This window comes from Phalacrocorax aristotelis, chromosome 3 (assembly GCF_949628215.1).
Source record: "Phalacrocorax aristotelis chromosome 3, bGulAri2.1, whole genome shotgun sequence".
Taxonomy (NCBI): Eukaryota; Metazoa; Chordata; class Aves; order Suliformes; family Phalacrocoracidae; genus Phalacrocorax; species Phalacrocorax aristotelis.
In genome coordinates, this window is record NC_134278.1 from 75,248,488 (window position 1) to 75,271,162 (window position 22,675).

At 41.0% G+C, this 22,675-nt stretch overlaps 1 protein-coding gene across 2 annotated transcripts in view; it reads right to left on the minus strand.

Moving 5' to 3' along the window:
* Positions 1-646: 646 nt before the first annotated feature.
* Positions 647-22,675, minus strand: part of LOC142054874 (plasminogen-like) — a 28,861-nt gene continuing 6,832 nt past the window's right edge. Inside the window, exons 4-19 of one of the 2 annotated variants that reach the window (XM_075088036.1) lie at positions 20,558-20,672; positions 19,328-19,491; positions 18,671-18,800; positions 18,429-18,547; positions 16,792-16,954; positions 15,754-15,884; positions 14,747-14,906; positions 13,058-13,248; positions 11,893-12,041; positions 11,076-11,169; positions 9,036-9,153; positions 7,906-7,980; positions 7,036-7,176; positions 3,551-3,657; positions 1,910-2,055; positions 647-903 (exon numbers count right to left, since the gene is read on the minus strand). In XM_075088036.1, the coding sequence (XP_074944137.1) occupies positions 745-903; positions 1,910-2,055; positions 3,551-3,657; positions 7,036-7,176; positions 7,906-7,980; positions 9,036-9,153; positions 11,076-11,169; positions 11,893-12,041; positions 13,058-13,248; positions 14,747-14,906; positions 15,754-15,884; positions 16,792-16,954; positions 18,429-18,547; positions 18,671-18,800; positions 19,328-19,491; positions 20,558-20,672 (2,162 nt within the window). In that variant the 3' untranslated portion in view covers positions 647-744. The remainder of the gene's footprint in view (positions 904-1,909; positions 2,056-3,550; positions 3,658-7,035; positions 7,177-7,905; positions 7,981-9,035; positions 9,154-11,075; positions 11,170-11,892; positions 12,042-13,057; positions 13,249-14,746; positions 14,907-15,753; positions 15,885-16,791; positions 16,955-18,428; positions 18,548-18,670; positions 18,801-19,327; positions 19,492-20,557; positions 20,673-22,675) is intronic. The other variant, XM_075088037.1, reaches the window with a different exon arrangement.

A 22,675-nucleotide genomic window follows, 5' to 3' on the forward strand; every position in this document is an offset into this window, starting at 1 on the left:
TCACCCCAAATCTAATCAAATAGTATTGAGAGGTACTCTGACAAGGGCATACGGGGAGAGTGGCCTTTTTTAAACCTTGAAATCAAGAACAATAGCCTTTGGCTTACATGAAACAGCAGCAGCATTTCAGTGACAAATGTGCGGGGCTGTTGGGTTCCGTAAGGAGTATGCAGCTGCACGTGACTGTCTTACTGTGATCTGCGAATTACCAGCAGACGGTACAAAACCTCTGCAGGCAATGGTATTGCTTAGGTTGGCAGACCACCAGCGGGTACTGCTCAGCATTTACTAGCAGAAGTTGGTATCAAATACCTGACGTTTCCATTAGGCAATGCCTATAGGCACTGAGGAATAGCTTACAGGCACCAAGAGAAACAGGAACAATTTCTGGGTCTGGCCAGTTATTACAAAAAATTTGTGCCAATGTTTTTTGAAGGAACAGTACCTCTGGCAGAACTTACAAAATCAACAGTACAGGGAGAATAGAAAGCAAGTGCCAGATGGCAGCAAGCTTTCCATGTGCTCCAGGAACCTTACAGCTGCTGCCACATGCAACATTGTTGACTTACCCAGGCACAACACAGACATACTGATAGACAGTAATAATCGGTCAACTTGGATATTCCTTTGCAATAACTACTTATGATAAGCCAGTAGTGATATTTATTTAAGATTTTTATGCTTTGTTACAATTTTAAAACCATATTTGGAATGCTTTCCAGAAAAGCTAGCCTGCATCCAGATTCAGTGGGCAACCATTACATTCTTGATCCAGGAAACAAAACTAGGAATTCGGACAAAAACAGGCTTTGATGGCTGGGTACAGTTCAGTCCCCAAGAGGTGACCCCATATTGGACAAATCTGTCTTTATCTTGGCAGACCAGAGGCCCTCCAACTTCAGCCTAGGGAGGAAAAGAGAGAATAAGGTGACTTCTTTACTTTTGGAGAGACTAGACGTGCAAGCAGCAAAATACTGGCAGGGATAATTTTGTAGTAACTCTGAAGGCCTCAAAAAATCACTGAGGCAAGGGGAGTAGAGAGGGGAAGAGTACTTTATTAGACCTGTTAGAGTAAAAAAAACGGGGGGAGCAAAGTCTGAAGAAGAGAGACCCAACCACCAGTCATGGATGTGGGCACATCCCCAGATCACTATAAAGCCAATTACACAAAAAAAGGAAGTTTTTCAATTTTCCACATCCTCTGACCTACTTGATCCTGGACAAAATGAATATAATTGTTATAATGCTGTTTCTTAAAATCCAGACATGGCAGGAGACGAATACTTATGTCCAGTGATTTGTGTGCCTGTCAATGAATGCACTATCCACACTCTCAAAGACATCATTTGCACTGGCCATCTTGGACACCTGCTCAGGCAGACCAGCCTTTGCTTTCTGACTCTGCCACCAAATAACTACCAGCTTTTTATTGAAAAGCTCCCAACATGATACCCTCCATTAAGAAAACCACATTTTAAAAGCCTTTTCATATACTTGTGAAAATTAGGAAACTGGAAGCACTTAAAGATTTATTTAATCAAGGGATTAAATAAAGATGTGGTAAACTCTAGGCTGCACCAGAAAGAGTCACTAGTTTCCCCTCTGTCTCTAGGAACAAAATTAAGTCTAGGTAGTATATCACAGGCTTTATTTCAGGTGGGATGGGTTATTCACAACACTAGGCTACTATGTGTAGAATATGTCAGCATGCCATTCTGAAAGGAAGCAGAAATTACCCTATGAAGTTTCCCTGCTATTCTGGTTGACTGTGTGAGTGAAGACAAAATGTCACATATACGTCAGTTCTGATGATTTACGCAGAAGCCTTGAATTGCTGAAGCTACTCCTGAGACTTGAAAGCACAAATTGTCACGTGACCTGCTTACACACAAAGCTAGATTATTCTTACCTCACAGTTACCTATGCTTCCAAAAGTAAATCCACCACAAAATTCATGATTTTTGACACTTCCGTTCAGAAATGCAGGGTGATTACATATTCTATTTTCAAGCACAGGTAATTCAACGTCTTTTAATCTGTTGTCTGTATCAGTACCTTTATGAACAATCAAGAAAATATAACAGTTATAAATGGTAGCCTGGGCATTGTGGTCCAGTGAAGCCTCAGTAATGAAAGGGCTAGGATCCATCCCCAGCTCTACTATAGTCTCTGAGCTCCTTGAAGGACCTTATTAAATCTCCCAACTTTTTTGTAGTTGGATCATACCTGCTCTCAACAAGCAGAGATTATTCTTCTTTGCAAAGTGTTACAAAATAAACGAAAACAAATGCTTGGTATTCTGAGCCACTGTGTCAGTTTGTAGGCTTTCATTATGGTGCAGTAGCAATGGCTTGTTTCAGTGGGAAAAAATGTTAGCCTGGATTTACTTTACATTATTTGACCTCCCTCAAGCCTAAAGGTAATGTTTTCTAGATAAGGAGAATTTTCCTGAAGCCAAGGTTGAATTTTCCCAAAAGGCAGTTTATTTAGATGTGGGGCTCTGGCTCTGCTCCTCCTCCCCCATGGATTTCATGACCTAGTTGCATGACATGGCAGGACCCTGTTTCCCATTGCCTAAATGCAACAATGGTCTGTTGATTTTTCCATCCTAATGCACTTCCAGGATAAATCTTGCTTGTAACCGTTTCTTTTGGGGCTGTGATCACTAGAACATAGGAAGCAGCTGCCACCGTGTGGCAAACTGAACAAAAAAGAAAAAAAATGCAAGGTGAGAAAGGATAAAAAGATGAGCCAGTATACCCTGTCTATGCTGGAGAAAAGTGTTTCTTCATAATGCTTATGAGTTACACTAATAGTAGAGTGATTATTCTTATTTTCATAGCATCAGTACTGCAATCTGTGTGGAAGGTTTTTATGGTGAAACTCAGAGACAGGGATGACATGTTCTGTTGTTTTTTTTTTTAATTCTGTGGATGCATACATATAGAAGAATCTGTTGTCTTTGTTTTACAGGTGGAGTATTAATAAGGTGTCTGGCAAATGGGGTGGGAAGGACATCCCCTATGCTCAGCTCAGCAAGGCCAGAAGTGTGTATGTGGGAGCTGGTACTGAAAGAGGACAGATGCCGGCATCACTGCTGGAAGCTGCAGGGACGAGGAATCGCCTCCTGCTGCAGTAAATGTGGGTCAAAAAGGGCTGGGTATTCTCAACCCTCAGCACAGGTGGAGTGAGAGGTGGGCAGCAGGAGACCACATAGGTCAGTTTTTAATGCTGGATTGTGAATATAATTCACGTAAGGGTTTTACTGACATAAGAACTTTTGGCTTGAACTCATTTTGCTAGTGGCCCAAAGGTGGCTGGATCTGAGCAGCTCTGACTCAAAGGCTTCACGGTTCCCAGAATGCCGTCCCACCTCAGGGGGGAAAATCAAGTTTTGGGAGAAAGAAATAAAAATAATAATGTTGCCTGGTGACCTCTGACTTTGTTAAATTTTAAGTAAAATGTGTTTCTCAGGTCCTGAGAGTGCATGCATTTTGGGATAGGATTTGACAACCTGCCTAAGTTTTCAACTGCACCGAATATGCTTTACCTCTTGTTTTTCCCCAGGCAGTTAGAAAACATTCTGTGTTTCTTTCTACCATCAGACTGGTTTCAGGCAAACAAACTGGTTTTACATGGTCAGTAATTGTTACAGGACTGGAAAACAAACAAAGAATAATTAAAAGACCCTTAGAAAAATTTCCATCAAGTTGTTCAGTCTTCACACTCAGAAGGCTCCGCATGGAAATGGCATGGGGAAAGGTGGAGAAGCTGATGGTGCCTTAAAACTGTAGAGATGGTTGTAAGATGGTGCCTTGACACTTAGTGAAAAGGAGGTTACATACAGGAACTGAAAGTCTCTGGAATGTGTTTGTGGGCACAGTCACAGTGCAAGTGTATTTGCAGCATAGTGCTAGAGTGCTGATCTCTGGTTACCCCTGCGGTGTATATAGGAACATGCACAAGCCCAAGCCCAGCCCCTACCAACCCCTGCAGGTGGTGTCAGCCTGACTTCTTTCAGATCCTCCCTGCCTCAGAGGTCGTGGATGTTTTCAGGGACTTTACAGGAGGAGGGAAGGATGGATGAATGAGTAAATAAGCAGACAAAACTGAAGCTGCAGAAAATTCCTTTCTCCTCTGGTTACGTGAGTGATACAACTGTGGATGACATTATGCAGTATCTTGCACATTACTAAGTCTAGAACCTCAATAAAATAAATACCAAAATAAAACTCTTCCTCATCACAACATTGTGCCTGGAGGCTTCAGCACTGGAATAAAGTTCAATGTGGAGTGGACAGGGCCCTGGGAAGCACTTCTGCAGAAGATGAAAACGTTGTATCAAGAGGTCTTTGCATTGGACTATCTGATCCCTTATTGACTTTCAGATGTAAATGTGAAAAGATGTGATGGCTTCTGGAAGGTATATCACCGTAGGATCCAGACAAGTGCAAAGTTGGACACAAGTTGCTCTTGGGGAGATTCAGATTGGACATGAAAGGGAAATTTTTCACAGTGAGGACAGTCACCCATTGGAATAATCTCCCCAGGAAAGTGGTTGACTTGGCCACATTGGACACCTTCAAGAGTCGTCTGGACAGGGTGCTGGGCCATCTTGTCTAGACTGTGCTCTTCCTAGAAAGGTTGGACTAGATGATCCCTGACATCCCTTCCAACAAAAAAAAAAAAAAAGAAAAAGGAACAGTTTTGGTACAGTGCAAGGATCTCTGAACAAGCTGTTAAATGAGATCTAGCACTGTCAGGAACCTACCCTGTGAAGGTTAGTCCTGATTGTGAAAGAGAGTGAAAGGACCTGAATGAACTCCAGATGTTCGGTCAGGGTAAAGTGAACCTTAACCATCTCTTTTCAGGCCCAGAATGATTTTCAATGTATATGATGTGACAGCTAGTGAGGTCTTCAATGTCTGGTTAAAGGGAACTAACAAATCCCCCTGTTCCTAATCAGGCCATGCTGGGGCCATGAGCCCCAAGAAAATTCAAGAGAAAGAGAGACCAAAGGGAACTGGCTCATCTTAAATTAAAGATGTCTCCAACACAAAACTCTGAATGAAACATGAATGCAGCAGTCCAGTAGGATAGGAGATGCTAACCAGCTCCTGTGCTGAAGCTACAGTTGTGCCAATGCCATCACCATCACTTTGAACTCTATCCTCCAGACCTCTGAAGTCCAAGATGGTGTTCTGAAACATCCACTCTCACATGGTTCCATATAATTAATCCCATGTCTGTTCTTTTTCCTATAAGAATGGAAATCAGTTCTGCAGCTTCTGAAACTAATTAATTCACTTCTCAATAAAGTCCATTTTTATTGAAAGAATTCCTGAAAATTTATAGGCAAGAGGAGATTAAAGCAAGAATGCTCAGATTGGTGTGGGGTTTTCTTGGTTTCCAGGTTTCTCTACATTTCTAGTGCTGTTCCTCTAGCACCTTTATCTTCAAGGTTGTACCTGGACACTGGCACCTTCTCAGAGGCCTCTGGAACAGGTAAATTTACCTGTCTGGACAGGTAAATGAACAGGAGAGCAGAGAACAAGACCTCAGAAGATAAACCTGAATATGGGTGACATGACACTGAAATAGAAGTATAAAGTCCCAGACAGCACACATCTGCTCAGGAGCATGGCACATCATTCACCTGGGACAAGACTTCCACTGAAACCAGTCATCCTCCTCAATAAATCAGCCCTACTTTGGGATGATTTTGGTCAAAATCTTCACAGACCTACATCAGTTCTCTGACAAGGCTTGTCTACTGCTGCAAAATGCAGGTATAGGAGTAGCAACCAGTACTGTCACATCATAATTTCTTGAGTGATCTGTTTTATAAACAGACAGTGGAGATTTGGAAATAATGAGGGCCACAAAGAAAGCTGAAGACAAGTCTAAAGCAGGAATTTAATGAAACTGAAAACAAACAAAGTTGATCTAAGCCAGAAACTGAAGGGTATGATGTCCATATCAGCTATTTATGGCATCTCACATGCAGAATGTGCTCAGATGGTGAGTGCTGCTGGCGCAAAACTTGACTACAGTGCTATAACATGCATGTATCTACAGTGCAAATGTGCAAAAAGCACCCCATGAAAGAGGAACTGAATGACACAGTTACAAGCACTAGCAAGAGTAAAACTGGTGGAGCATGAGATCCTTTTACCTGAAGTCAGTGGGATTTTGGTTAATCAAGCACCAGAGAACCTGAGTTGAAATTGAAGTGACATTGTTCTAAGTTCATTAAAGCTGTATGGTGAATTTTTAAAAAGCAATGTCCTCTCAGGTCAAACATGAGCTTTTCACGATTTTTAATCCATGTGTTGTGAGTGTAAGAACAAGAGGGAAACCAATGAGTAGGTAGACAAGTTTCAGGAGCATTCCAAATGGGAACAAATAACAGAATAACTGCATACATTTCAGAGCAGACTGCTTAGACATCTAAGCAGGACACAAAAGAGGGCTTCAGCAATTACAGTTATGCACAGGGTTTTTCACTATATCACAAGCAGGGTCTAGTTTTACTGAGTTGTTGGCCAAGTCTGCAGTTCATGAAACTTGGATGTGACCTGGCCTGGAGCACTGCCAGGGAAACTGGACCATTCTGTTTGCTCCATACAGAAGGTGTGGTGCCTCCTGGCCAAAACTTCAGTCAGAGATCACAACCCTCAGGGCTGTGCAGGAAAAACCTCCAAGCAGATTGTCCAGATACAACTCTGCTTTGGTTTGCCTCCACCCTCCCTGCTTCAGTAGAGCTGTCACTTAGTGGGTGGCAATCCCACTCGTCCTAACTGGTCCTTGCCCTTCCTAAAGTGTGTAAGAAGCTCACATGGCTTCTGCCAGTGGGGACATTCAGCAGGAGAAATGCTCAGGGTTTACCCTTGAACAGCTGCCTATGTTAACACTTGAAGGGACTCACACTCTCTCATACCATCCCGCAACGACTCCTGAGAGCTAACTCCAGGCTGAGCTAACTCACTTCAGAGTAAAGGTGTTGGGGATGGAAAACTTGGACTGAAATAGTACCTCCTCAACTTCAGCAAAGCAATGTCTGCTCCACTTGGTTCCTTTAATACTTTCTGAACACTTTGGATTTGAAGGGACGGCTCTGCTGCATTAAGATTCTGTATCCCAAGAAACACCCTGTAGGAAGAAGGCTCTGTTGACCTGGAACAAATGACAGCAGCAAGGTTATACATCCATACTTGTAATCAGAAATATCACTCGTACAAAATTCAGTGATTTCCCTAGAGAATTGCAATTAACAAGATGGTCAGGCTGCTGCTTCTGACAACAGATGCCTGCCTTTACTCTTGGGGAGGAGAAAAATGTGGATTTTTTTAAACTGTGATTTTTATGATAATGGAAAAATCCCATGGACTGTAAATAATGTGGCACCTTCTTGCAGTGCTCAAAATTCCTAAAGTCCTATGGATCAGCTGCTAGCCACAGTTTTTCCAGGTGCAATTACCATCAGCACATCATTAGCACCCTTTTTGGCATGCTTTGGGGTGGGGGACAGGGCAGAGGACAGAAGTAACCTCTGTTATGCTCTGCTGCTGTTTGACTGAGACAGGAGCAGAAGATAAAAATCAGCTTGCTGGCAAGAAAGACAGGAAATAAGAATCATAGAATGGCCTGAGCTGGAAGTGACCTGCAAGGATCATTGAGTCCAACTCCTGTCCCTGCACAGGACAACCCCAAAATTCACACCATGTGTCTGATGGCATTGTCCAAATGTTTCTTGAATATTGTCAGGCTTCGTGCCGTGACTGCCTCCCTGGGGAGCCTGTTCCAGTGCTCTGGAGTAAAGAAAGGTGGGTACATCTTGCTCCTCTGTTGATTTTCTCATACAGATTTAGGAAATACATGTCACTCGTTCTAGCGGATACTCACTTTTGCCAACACTGAGCTGCAGTAAGGACCCACTGTGGATGTATCAGAGTGCCAGCACAATGGTGCACGTTGGTACTAGAATAGAGAAGACATCACATTCATTTAAGGCTGCAGAGCCAATTCTCCACCATCTATTCTGTGCATAATGGGAAATATTAACAAACTCGCAATATGCCCCTTATTCAAACCTTTTACCAGTCATAGTTTGTCTTTTGCCAATGGCAAAAGAAATCAAATGCAGATTTTCAAAGGAAAAGTTTTATTTGCTCCAGAACATGAAAGACATGAAAAAATATTTGACACCCAGGTGAAATTTTTGCAATAGGGCATTATTGCTTTCAGGAATTTAATAAAAATAATTACATTTCTGAACAATGTCACTTGTGAACATAATGGGTTTGTCCTGATTAGCAGTTAATAAAAGGATACATCCTTCTGATATGTGGGGTTGCTATGGACTAGTTATTTTAGTAAACCTTACTATGGACTTTTAACTTTTCTTGGGATAATATTTATTATCGTGACTGTCAATAGCTCTATAGAAATTTTCTTTCGCCTTTCTATAAGCACCTCTTCATCTCCTGTTCAGCCACTCTCATTGTGACTGTGGAAATGCTATGCATAATCATTTTTTTATACTGAGAGGAGAGGTTGTCCTATGGCTTCTAACACAACTAGTGTGGTCACAGCATCAATTTACATTTGAACCAGGTTGGATGTTGGGTGAAAATGGGCGATCAAAATCCATTCATGCACATTGCAGGTTGGTAGATATATTCCTGGGCTTGAATTCCCCATTGCAGAATGCAATTAACTGTTATTATCCTCAACGGAAATTATTCCTTCCCTATTTCAGTAAATAATGGTGTACTTAATGTCTGCAAGTCAGGTTTGCCCTCTAGAGATTCAGGAGAAAGTGGGAAGTTTGGGATAATGACACAATAAGTAGCTCTCTGTGGACTTTAGAATTTTAAAAAAAAAGTATATTTTACATGCTAAGTCATTTTATGTAGAAGCCAAGGCCAGTCTCCAGAAGCGTATGCATTGTTCCCTGTCAGTGTCTTTCTAATGTCTGTTCCATGTGAAACCCAGCCGGTCACAGATGGTGATACAGTCTGAAATACCAGTACCTCATCCTGAGACTGACATGCCAAGGCCAAGACCCTGGAGATGCGTCACACATGTTATATTGCCCACAGGCTCGCTCATGCTGCATTGGGACTTTTCCACAGTCGTGCTCAGAAGAAGCTACAGAATAAAAAAAGCTACAATGGAGAATTTTAAGGCAGTTCTGTAATGCCATCCACAGTGCAATCAGATGAAAAGAGAAAGGCATAGGGCTTCTTTTTATCTTCCTTAAGCTTTCACTCTTTACGTTGGGTAATAGAAACTAAGAGTAAAGTAAGGACTAGAACCTTTAGGCTCCATTATATTATCATCACTTTGAGTGTTTAAACCTGGGGCTAATATATGATATTTGACATGCCAGGTGGAAAAAAAATTGCTAACTATGTCAAGTATTTGGATGTAGTCAGATAAACTACAATGAGCCCCAGAAAATCTGTAGGGAAGTTAAAGGGAAGAGTCCTAACAAAAGTGGAAGAAGCTGAAAGGAAAAGTAAGCTAAACAAAGTGGAAGAGTTTATTGCCCGGACAATAAAAATTTCTAAATTCTTTAAAATATTACAGTCTACATCTTGGTTGAGTTCCAACCAATCCCCAGATTATAAATAAAATTAAGTCACTGCCCCCTTATCATCTGATGTTCCAATTTTGCCTTCACACGGCTCACTCTACTTCCTTGTTAGTCCAAATCTCTCTGAACTTTTTAAAATGGATTGATTTTAGGTGCTCAGTAAGGATCCAAGTAACTCTTTCCAGAGCTGTTATGGTGTTATGGATGGTAAATTCGTTAGTTCTGCTATGAGACAATTAATAAAGTAATCAAAGGCAAAAAGACTGTAAGGTTCCCCTACACCTTAATTTAAAAATCTAGCATTCAAATGCCATTTTAAAGAGAGATCAGATCTTAAAATGACGCTGCACCACAGCAGTTTAGGGAGCAGATTTTTACAGCTGTGGTGTGTGTTGTTTGTATACTACTCCTTCTTCTTTTTGCCTGCACAGCTCTTAGGTCTGGTTGACAAAATGAACATGTACAATCATGATGCATTGCTGCTTAGAGGAGCACATTGGATGGCCAGCATGAAGAATATCACATACTCCTGACGGAATGACCATTCTTTACTATTTTGTATTGCTACATTGGCCAGCAGAGCAGAGACCTGGCCTATAGATGTTGCTGTAGTAAAAACAATACATTGGATGAAGGAGAAATAGATTTTTCACATCCCCGCCAGCTATATTAGAAAAAATATGTCAAACTGCAGGCAAGGAAGGGAAGAGCAAGCAAACAAGATGACTGCCAGCTGTGCCAAGGAGGGCTCCCCGTACATCACAGCTGTTATTGATGCCCACTGCCAGGGCACCACAGAAGGTAAAAATCTCTTTTGCTGCTGAATTTTTCAGCAAACACTACACCTGCTCAGTGTGCTGATTACTATCCCAAAATTGAACAAAAGAATTAAGGAAATCTGTGTAAAATATCCAGAACCAAATTCACTCCCGACCCCAAAAGAAAGGCAAAATATCTAGGGACAGGTTATTTTAACATCCAGATCAGAATAAAAATTAAGTCAGCAGAGGATGAAAAGGGTTTCAAAAGATGTCATCTCTGGGCTCCCAACTAACAGTAAAAATATATGAGCAGGTTCTTGAGGCATTAGTCCTGCACGAAGTGCATGGAAAGCCTACCACAAACATCAAGGAAATCCTCCTCTGTGTTTGAGGAGCCCAGGGAAGGAATACCTCTCTCCACAGCTTCACTGGATATTTCCAGTTCAGCTAGCAACTCAAGTGCTTAGCTTCATTGACAATAAAGAGCATACAGATTGTTATCTATGAAATCTTACTGATGGTCCTTGGCACCAGGTTATCTAAACTTTGGCTGACTCTTACAGCTGCCTGATTTTGTCAAACTTCCATACAGACCTAATTAAAATATAAAGCTACTGCCTACTGCACTTTTTTGTGGTTGGGCTGAAAACATTTCGTAACTATCGTAACAAGCTGTAGAAAGGGAGGACAGAGAAGTCTTTAAAGATAATTACAGCAGCGTGGGATTTCACAGTACTCCCATTTTTTTTCTGGGTCTGTTGTGAAGCACCAAACACCATTTACATCTCCATCAGGATTCCTGCAATACTGTGATAATTACAAAAACAGAGAATGAAGATGCCAAATGTTAGCCACAGAATGAAGAAGTGCATGTTTTTGAAAAAGTGTTAAACTAAAGCTTTAATTTATTTCCCCCAACTATTTTGCCACCGGATGTTAACACTTTCTATTTCCTCTGATCACAAAATTCTTTCTTTCCTATATCTCAAAACCATTACGTGAAATTAGAAAAATATGACAAAATAGCTATCATTTTCTACATCCACCAAAAGTCACCCTAGCTCTAGTCCTTTTTAAGGCCTAATGAGAAGTAAAGTTTGACATAGAATAGCTTTGCACTAAAATATTTATTGTTGGCCTTATCCTTCTTCCCCTAAAGTCAGTGAGAGCAAGTTAGGTCAGCTCCAAGAATTTGCCAGAACCCTGCTTAGTTTGTGACAAACAGAAAAAGGCATTGCGTTGGGGTTTGCAGAAATCAGGGAAGTGCTGTATGATTTCTTTTGTGCTGCTTGCCTGTCAGCATCCACCCCATGGTGCACCCATGTGCTCCATGTATCCAAGTATCAATATCTTAGGTAATGTAAAATGCACCCTTCCCTCTGCAATGCTATTATAGGTCTGGGCTGTCAACTGATGACTTCCAGGTATGCTTAACCTGGTCTATAAAGACTGAACATGAAGTGTTTACTGAGGGATCTTGGAAAACAGAGACAATGTTCAATGACACCAATGGTATTCACAGCTATTTACATTTTTCTCTAGGCCTGCTTTTGGATGGGTCACAGGAGTGAAATGTTTGTGGCTATGAGGTTTCTGAGAGCTCCACTCTTGACAGGTCCTGCCCCTTCCAGTTTTTGCTACTGTGCCACGATAGTCTTTACCATTACCATTAACGCAGTCTGTGAAAAAAAGAGGACAAGGAAATTATTGTTAGTTGCTGAATCTTATGTGGTGGTGGTGGTAAGCAGAAAGAAGGAAGATTAAGGACCTTTAGGACTTGCACACTCTCTAGTGTCTATAGCAGAAAAAAGACAAAAAAAAGCACCCTGTGAAGTGATCTCTCAGTTTGTCAAGATGGATATCTTCCTGGATGTATTGTATGAATTGATATACAAATTGGAAAAAAATTTCAAGGACCTTCAGGCTAAACATTTTCTGTAAGGTATTTCAAATATCTGAAAATGCTTCAAGATTTTTGCCAAGTTGGTATCGGTAAGCACCTTCCACGAGAGAAGCATATTTCAGAGTCAGCAGCCCATTATGCTGAGAGAACAGTTGTTGCTTCTGAGGACATTGCTTCAGGTACTTTCTTCTGCTGCCCGCAAGTAAGAGGACACAGCTCCATTTAGGAATGTAGCTTTTATCCAACCCTGCCACCTTCCTTTGCAAAGTCAATAATCTGTGGAATGCTCTACTATACATTCAGAAAAGTCACACCACTTTGACCAACATGGAGTATTAATTAAGACAGCAATGAAGCAGGATAGAGCAAAACCCTATTTCTCTTGGCGCGTACATTTTGCAAAACATGGTTGCCTATGAACAACAGGCAACACAACAAGCTAAGGTCAGCCTCCTGAAAACATAAGGCACAGTACCAGCAAAATTCCTATAATATTCATTATGATCCTATTTCAACAGCACACAGCTATACAAACACTAGAGATTTTGTCTATTTTCCTCTTGTTCCACTAAATGAAGACGATATCCTACAGAATGCACTGTAAAATGATATGGGCCACAGGATGTGAACTGACTAAAGCATACTTACAGCAAAATTCAACAGTACAGAACTGAAAGCTGGAGGAGGGATGTGACTGTTATGCTGTAGCACTACTCAAGAATAATTTTGATAGATTGATATTTCCTTTTGCCACAGACTCTACAGGAGGTGACACTTATAGCCAGCTGTTACCAGATGTGGTGCGTGTGGTCAGGCCAATGCTTTGTGCTGTCGTTGCAGGGGGGTCATTTGGTGGAGGCTCTTGTGTGGGATCATCACACTTCTTGAGACTGCAGTACTCCCATGTCATGTTGGGGTCAGTGGTGAAACACCATGGGCTGTTATCACCATCCGGGTTTCTACAATAGTTGTGTCTCAAATCCCTGCAAAAAATAGTACAAGAGTGACACTGCATAAGACTGAAAGTAAACATAGGAATATCCTGCCAAAAAGATGTTCAATCTGTCCTATGTAGAGATAAAAGCATTTATTAATTTTTTACTTCTTGCCAGTTATCCTATTGTCAGCAAACACATTTATGGCTCTGATACGAGTGGAGAGTTATATTACACATGTACATCAGAGTCATAAATATATGTATGCATAAGGAAACATAATTCAACTACTGGCTTAAATTCTGGATGTAATATGTCAATGTGCTAAATAAATGCCCGATATGCCTATAATTTAATTTCTAACAACATATGTAAAAGCATACAAAATTGTGTGAATGTCTGAATTAGTAATAAATATGCAGAAAGATCCATACTGTTGGTAGGCAATTGCAGTTGTGCTTTACCAAAATTTTTATTTTTAAATGTCAAAGGGTCTTTCCTCTTATTCAGAAGAATGGCAAATAAATACTTATTGAAATGATCCCTTCCATTCCCCAAAAAAGCACTTCTACTGAATTTAGTGGGAGTACTCCCATGCCTGTGATTGCCGGGGAAGGGGGAAGTAGAATTCCTCTCTTCAATAATTTGCGGAGTTGCAGTATTTCCCCATCCTGAATCACAGCACAGTCACAGAACAAAAACACTTGAAGAGCTCTTTTCAGATATGCTAGAACACATTAATTCTACATTTTCACAGCTTGATTTCAATTTTTTAAATGTTTGTGAAAAACAGCACTCGTTCTGAGGCTGTTCCAGTTTCAATATGTCAGTATTTTTGATGCCAAAGTATGACTGAAAAGTTTAAAAGAATATTATTTAGGGTGTCATCATAAAAAACGCAAAAAATTAGAAAACTATCGACCTTCCTGCTTTTACTTGTAATCTACCAAGCAACAACGGATTTCCTAGGAATTGTCATCTCATTGCTTTCCTACCCTTATTAACAACTGGCACGTTACTAATCATGAATAGCTCTCTAAGTCATCACTGGTCCAGTTTTGTTAGCCTGAAGAAGAGAAATAAAGGGGAAAATCCAGTGTATGTAATTCTGGGTGCTCTGTTCCAACTACATAGACCATTTAAATGGTAGTTCTTATCATAATATATCTGACTGTGTGTTTTGCAGCATAAATGCTGTGTTGTCCCCAGGTGAAATAAGTAGAAAGGCCGCCACAAAGGTCTCAAATTCATAAATAAAATGCATATTTCAGCAGATGCCCGGCTCTGGATACAAGTCTCCTGGAGTTGGTTACAGAAGCTCAGATTTAAGAGTAATAGGACACAGCTGTATTTTACTCACAATTTAAATAACAAGAAAATACAGTTTTTAAAAATGAGACTAACAGAAAATGTTTCTGCATCTTGGAAAAATTATTTTCTTATAAATACATTCCCCAGCAGCATTTTAAAGTATGATTGTATGAAGATAATACATGCAGCAATGGTCATTGTCAGTTAAAGCAAGAGAAGTTGAGATAAAACATACGCGTTTGGGAATCTGTCTGGGGTTTTTTCATGCCTGTGTGGGAACATGGAGTTCCAGGCCTGGCATATCTTTCCTGATGCAGTGATGGAAGTTGTGCCACGATAACTCTGGCCTTTGCCTCGGTAACATTCCTCTGACGGGGGAACCTGCACAGGCGCATCTGCAGTGAACAGAAACTGGTCTTTTGCGTCAATATTTTATGTTTTTAAAATAGTAGGCACAAGAAAGCGTCTGACACACAGGATGACAAAACCAAACTATTCTTTTATACAGACAGCATCCAGTGAGAGCATCATGGCCAGCATGAAAAGCAGAAGGGCATTTCCAAAGATATTTAGAAAACTTTCACAGGTTACCCTCATATGTCAGATGCCGTTCAGTGGAAGGTTCATCCCTCAGTTCCATTTTGGTACATGTGAACATGTTTGAATTAAAGATTGGGAAGTTCCCATGAAAAATCCTCAAGGATTAGATGCTAGTCATTTTGCCCTGATATATTTCTAAAATGGATGTTATGTTAAAATCTAATCTCTCTATTATCCTTTTGATTGCACTAAGACTTTCTTGGAGGTTTTTATGCTTAAATGAATGGATGTTTCAGATTAGATTTTCATGACGTGGAAGATTCTGTCCTTTCTTTCATGGTTACTTTCAAAAAATGGGACTTCCTTCTATTTAGCAGTTTTTTAACCCTTTAAACTTATTTTTCATTTTTCAGTTAACTTGCTAAAAAATCCCTACATTTAGGAAAAAAGAGGAATATTAAGAAATAAACTTGTTTCATCCTGCAATTCTTTGTTTGCATCAGCTAGTGATTTACATCCTTCACTGTACTTCCTTTACCATTGAAAGTCCAATATTTGGCAGGTTTTATAACATGTCAAGCAGAAAAACTCCATTAACAACAGTGACAAAGTGACTAAAAAAAACCTGACACATTTACAGTGAGAAACAGTAAGTTTTTCACTGCTTTAAAGTCCTTCTTTCAAGTACTCCACTACTCATACCAGCAATCCCTTGTTCTGTCCCATCACAGTGGGGAATTGCACAATATTCCCACCGAACCCTGCTGTTGATGGTGTAGCACCAAGGCCTCTTCTCTCCATCAGGGTTTCTACAGTAGTTTTCCTCTAAGCCCCTGAAAAAGAAACACCGGCTTTAAACTACTCAGAGAAATCAGGAAGAGTCGTGTGCAAGATTACTATCAACTACTGAATGCAGAGCTCAACTCAGTAGTTATCACAGAATCACAGGTTGGAAGGGACCTCAGGGATCATCTAGTGTTATATTTATTCTTTTTGGAGATTACCTCATGCACCACTATTTTGGGACTAATCAACAAGCCTTCATATGTAGTTTAAATGCTGATGATATATGAAGAATTTTTCCAGTGCTTACACTTTCTGCTCTTGTTTTTGAGGCCATGATATGGCAGTAAAAGCTGATTTAAAAACATGAGCCATGGGAGTACCTGACCATTACAGTAAGAACCAGGTGAGGCTGGATGTCACAGACTGATGCTGGAAGAATGCAAGTACAAGCACCAGTGCATGCTACTTTCTGCCCTGTGATAATGGACAGGGTTTCACATGCCCATAAAAACTTGCAGGATCCATTTCACAACCCATGTAATCAAAATACAGAGCTAAAAGCCTGATCAGGCCCTGCTACCCTTGCCCATTGATAATGCCCTGCAAACCCTGCTCCTCTGACCTTGGAGCATGAGGATGTATTGGAGCATTTTGGACCTTGGAACATCACTCTTCAGAAGAGTAACATACTGAAAGTGTGCCAAAACACAGCCAGGGGATTTTTAACATAAAACTAGTAAATAGGTATAATTCTGGGGTAGATGTAGAGCAGACAGGTGAGAGAAGGCAGCTGGTAAAAAAAGAAATGCTGAAGTAATGACAGCTCATAAAAGGTGATAAAACAGCTTATCAACATAGCTGCAGAAAACCTGTGCTACTCTTGCGTCTGCCTCCGGATCTGTAAGGAATAACTCTGTTCCTTCATGTTTGTTAAAATGGGGAGATTCAACATACTTGCAGGGATATCTGTCAGGAATCCAGCCATGTTTGTGAGGAAACTGTGTGTTCCAGTGTTGGCAGGCATTTCCCGATTCGGTGATGGCTATCCTGCCTCGATAGCCTTCTCCTTTCCCTGAAAGACACTGGGAGCCCAAGCCAGAGACTGGTGGGTGTGTAGCTGTAACAGGATTTAAAAACAAAAAAGGAAAAGACAATAAAGGAAAAAACACAGCTAGGTAGTGCTTTCAAATCAATTTAAAGCTCTCTGTTATCTGTAATGTCAAGCATGCATTTTTTTTCTTTCAGCAGAGGTCACATTGGTTGAAAGCCATGGCAAAACCAAAGTATACATTTTCACAGGTAGTCAGGCTGCCAGACAAATGTCCCATGTCTGCCCTTTTACAGCAGTCAGTAAATAACTTTGCTGGGCTGAGCCAGACTTTGTGCCTCCAGACCCTTGACAGCAGAGCTGGAAAGGCAGTAAGTAGTCCTGTACAGTCTGGTAAAAACAAGCAGGATGAAGGGAGCACATTAATATAATACACACAAGTAGAGTGGAAGGGCAGAAAGGGTAAGGATAAGGGCCAAGAAGAAATTGTGAGAAAGCAAAACTGATTCCAGAGCAGAGCCTCTGGAATCAGTGAACTGGGAAAGTGGGGCAGAAGGAGGGGTGAAAGAAAGTGAATTGATCTGGCATGTGGGGAAGAGCAAAGAAAGTAAGAGTAATGATCACAGGCACAGAACCTGCAGAAGGCAGAGGGAAAATGATCTACAGTGCATACCTATTATATATACTTTTTATATGGAATTTCCCAAGGAGACAAGTATGACTCTAAAAGGTTGGCCTGTTCCTTAAACTTTCTTTAAGTTTTAAGCACAAAATGGAGATCCTATGGAAACTTTCACAATTTACTTTATCATGCAGAAGTCTATAAATAGTCATTCTTAACCTGCAATTGAGCATGCTCGGGTGAACTACACCTAGCAAACACATGCTGCTGCTTAGAGCACTGGCAAGCACAGATGCATAAGAAAGCAAGCTCTAGAGATAAAAACACAATTTTTTTTTCTCAAAGTGCAATCCAGTTCTACAAACAGCAATGCTAATCTCAATATTCAGTGCTTTGGAAACGTCCAGATTTAGTGTGTTCAGCTTAATGGGTTAAACTATCTCACTGGTAAGTCAAGTTTTTCTCCCGAGGCCTGAACTTGTTACTCAGGATTCATCCCTTGTTAAGAAAAAGGCAGTGCTGGCTGTACTGGTGAGACCCAGGTAAAATGTCACTCTATGGCCACACGGTGGTTTAGGTGTTTTCTGTGAGTTAGCAGGTCAGCTGAGAACTACCACCTGATTTAACCTGAATACCATGCCTCTCAGGTAAATTGAAAAGTAAGGTGGTTAAAAAAAACATTATGGTTTCTGCAGCTTCTCTGATATTATTGCACTTTGTGACACCTGCATCCTCACTGACCTTACATGATTTTATGTTACAGAAATTTAGTGAGTGATTGTGCTTATTAATGTGCACCTTCCCTGGTTCACAAAGATTTCTTCATGTTACTCAGAACTGTCACTTCTCGTCTTTCCCCTTCTTGCATCGTTTTGAAGATAAAAGCTACCCTATGGAGAGATCTCAGGAAATCAGACTCACTGCAACGAGGAATGTTGCAATATTCCCAGCGTTTAGCAGGGCTGGTAGTGAAACACCAGGGCCGAAGTTCGCCATCAGGATTACGGCAATAATTCATCTTCAGATCCTTCTTTGGAAAGCTGCACATTGAAAATGAAGAAGGAGCTTGTGAGTCAGCTATGGGCAACTGAGGCAATTAGGCTGTCTGCAGGTAAGGTCTCCCAGTCACTATGGGAATGAATTCAGCACTGAGAGTGACTCACTGTTTCAGGGTAAATCCATGCATATGAGGCTCTTGGGCATCCCAGCGCTGGCACTCGTGCCCAGACTCTGTTCTGGAAACTTCTCCATGGTAGTCTTCACCATTACACTGCATGCAGTCCCCTGTAGGGACTAGGCAGGATGAAAACAAAGCAAAGTTTGCACCAGCCCATGAATTCTGATCCTGATCTATTCATGGAAGACTACACTGAAAGGAAAAGAGGATTTTGCTCCAGCTAATGATGAAAGGAATCCAGAAGACCACGCGTTACAGCCCAGCTGAGTGAATACAGCTTTAGGGATACATGTCTTTTGGAGGGAGGGACTTTACCACATACCTCTATGTACTGATAGCAATAGGAGTTCTGTATGTAACAGCACTTGAGTCAATCTTTACTCTTGTTAAAATTAAATAAATTGCTAGGGGTAAGAGCAGGACAATATCAGCAAATGATTTACAAAATTTCAGTTCCTCCATATTTACAAAATTACTTTGGTAATTGGAGGCAATTAGGAAAACAACCTTCATGCTGAGAACTTCTTAAGTTCCAGCTTGATCTAAATTCACATTTGGAACCAATCTGCAATAGTAAAGTAAGAACAAATAGCAGGAATAATATTACCTGCTCAAACACTCCTTCTGTGGAAAATAAATATACCTTCTGCAGTGTGTGTAACCTGGTCCTCACAGTCTGGGATGTTACAGTAATCAAATCTTGTAGCAGGATCTGTTGTGTAACACCAGGGTCCACTTTCATCCCCATCAGGATTTCTGCAGTAGTTTTCATCCAACCCTGCATTGGGGTGTTTTTCAGGTGTAAAACTGTAATAGTATTAAAATTCCATTTTAATTCTAGCAGTTTAGTGGAGCAGAAGGGAGATGTCCAATTTGCTCAGATAGCTGTGGGCTCTATTCATTCACAGTAAAAATGAGACAAACAGGTTCCCCATTGTAACCCATAAAAAGTCTGAAAAACATCCCTTAACTGTCATTACTAGTAGCTTCTCCCTAGGTCCCATTTGCCAATGATGAGTGAGATTACAGCCTGTAAGGACTATGACAGTCTCAAAGGACAATTATTGACTTTAATACTTGCATCCAGCTAATCTAGTCGGTTCACTATGGCCTGTGGCTCTGTCATGTATTTTTCTTAATGCAGCTACTTTAAAAGTCGACTATTTCTAGAGACTACTCACAACTGGATCCTAATTTGCAGAGATTTTGAAGCAAGTGATCCTGGGTTTCTTCCTATAGCAATTGTCCTAGAGAAGACTAAATGGCTTTTAAACAAAAAAATTGAAATAAGCACATCCAAATTTCATTAGAATAACAATAAAAAGTAACTTTTTAAACAGATGAAACTCCAACATAGATCAGAGAAAATAGGCCCTCTGCTTCCACACTTGCTTCAGTGAGCCCAGAGGCAGCCAATTCTGAGAAAACTCTGCCTGGGCAGGTCCCTTGGGCACTTGGATGCTTTGCTGAATGTTTCTTCTTGACTCTCTCTGCACGGCAGGCAGGAAGTCTTAGAGCTGGACAGATGCCACTTTTTATTTCACACATCATACAGAAGAGACAAATTACGGACTCACTGTCACTTAGAGCAAAATTTTCATCATGGGTTGATAGAGGGAGAATTTAATCTTCTTAAGAGGCCCAGCATTTAGACACAACTTCTCTGGCTGACAGTGCACCCTTTCCTTACTTAGACCATTGCAGTTCTCTGCCAGTAAAAAGTAACAAGACCAACGAAGATAAAGTTGTCTTTAAAAGTCACCGGACAACTGGCTTTAGTAACATGCACTATAAAGTAATTTATACACATGAAGTTGGGGAAGCTTGGAAAAGATTCAGAACAACATGAAGACAAACATAAATAAGGCTGTACTTTGGGTGGTGAGGAGTTTTTTCTGCCCACTTCTGGCATGGAATACCCCTCCGAGTTTTGGCTTCCATTCCTCTGTAGTCCTTCCCAATCCCTCTTTTACATTGTAGAAGGTAAACTGAAATAGAATTGGCTTTGTTAATTCAATGGTATTACAACACTGCATCTTTGAAACTGAGATATAACTCTGAAGTTCATCAGTTTATGATGAACCATGCTTTACCCATGTTTTGAACATGTTGTGCCTGCAGAGAGATGTGATTCCATAAGGTATTTTAAAACAAATCAGTTAGCAACTACTAGGCAACTACAGGGGAAAATTCCTGAAGCATTTTCATAAAGCTAATAAAATCAAGTTAAGAAAACAGATATAGCAAGTTACAATTATTTTTGACGTGTATAAAGTGCATGCTTATATTGCTATACTACTGGGACCAAAAAGGAAGGCCTTTCACCAACAGCTGGAGATTCTTTGAAATTTATTGTTCATAAGCACATTCGCAGCATGGGTATCATGCAACTATCCCTTCAAAGCAGAGAAATTTTAGTTATCAGAATACGTTTGTCACATAAGTGGCCCCCACACCTTTTATTCCTCTTAGCCAGGTACTCCCAGGTATTTTCTATTGGGATTCCAAGGTAGAGAGAATGCAAAGCGTGTTGATGATGCTTTTATTGCAACAGACACTGAAAAATCTCCAGTTACTAGGGGGAGTGATCCTCACTTCCCCTTCCAGAAATTTCTTTGCACAAGAAGAATCCCCTTGAGCCCTCAAATATAAAATGGAGATGGTAGAGCAAGAACAGGAGACCTATCTGATAGGAAAAGCTGAGCCTTGTTTGGGCGTCTTGCAATAGTTACTGTCATCACAGTGTGTGGTTGGGACTACAAATGTCTGTGTTGTGTGTCTTATGAACGGGGGCTCTTGGAGGTGCTGCCTGGTTGTCAGGGTACTCCTGGAGTGCCCAAAAGTCTTGTCACTGCTGCTTCAACACCGATAAACCAGTAGCAGGTCCCAGCATGACCATCTCTGTTCAATAGCCTTGCCCATGGACTTTCTGATGTTGCCAGGTACCTCCTAGATGATTTTAGCACGTCTAAATGCTAAGCCAGACTCATCTGACACCTAGGGAGAGGCGGTGGAGGCTCTGTGTAGCTGGGTCAGGTCAGGAATGAAGACAAGTAAGTAAATTTCCCATTCAAATGGCACATGGAGACCACCATGGATTTAAACCTCGGTATTTGCTCCCTCTCAAACAGAAATTTTAGTAACATGGCTCCTTACCACTTGACCCGCAAAGTCTCTCTTACTTTTCTGTCCGGTACCGGACTTTGCTGTGCTGGCTTATAACCCCTGAAAGTCTGTGTTCCTCCAAAGAGTGATGGGATCAAGAGCCAAGCTATATGTTAAGACAAAATTAAGGTTTGACTCCTAAGGGAGTGACAGTCACAAAATGTCCTGGAGATTGCTTCCTCCAAGCAGAACAGATTCCATCATACCTCAGCAGAAAAGTTTTACAGCAGCTATTTCCTGGTGCTGAGAAGTCATGGTGGGGACAGAAAACCTTTCTGAGGCTTAAGGTCACTAAATGTCTTTATCTGCAAATTCAAGTCCAGGTTGGGTGATGCTGGCTGTGATAATAATGTTGCTTCTAGGAAGGTGAGTCTCACTGTTACAATGCACTTTAACAGCCTTATGAGAAATATCTCTGGTTTGAGGTGGATTGGGACTATTACAGATACCAAATGCTGCCATTTAGATTATTCAGAGACTTCACAAAGATGTTGGCAGTGGTAGCTGTGAATTTCAGAAGGAATGAGAGAGTCTTGTATTCCTGCTAGTAAAAAAGACAAGGAAGATGACTCTACATTCTCTGAAATGTACTTTACAGGCACTGTAAAAGTGTCCCCTGAAAAAAACAAAGGAACCAGTTGTCTGGCTGCTAGAGCTAAAAGCAATTCCTGCTGAAGCAGACTCTCATAAAGAGGTAACCCTAAGAAGGTAGTGTGTTCCATAGTGGCAGCATAGGGGCTGATGGTACAGCCAAGGGAGGCAGCATGTGTCCCAGATATCAATGGTGGGTCCCCCAGAGTGCAGAGGTGGCAGGAGATAAAACCAC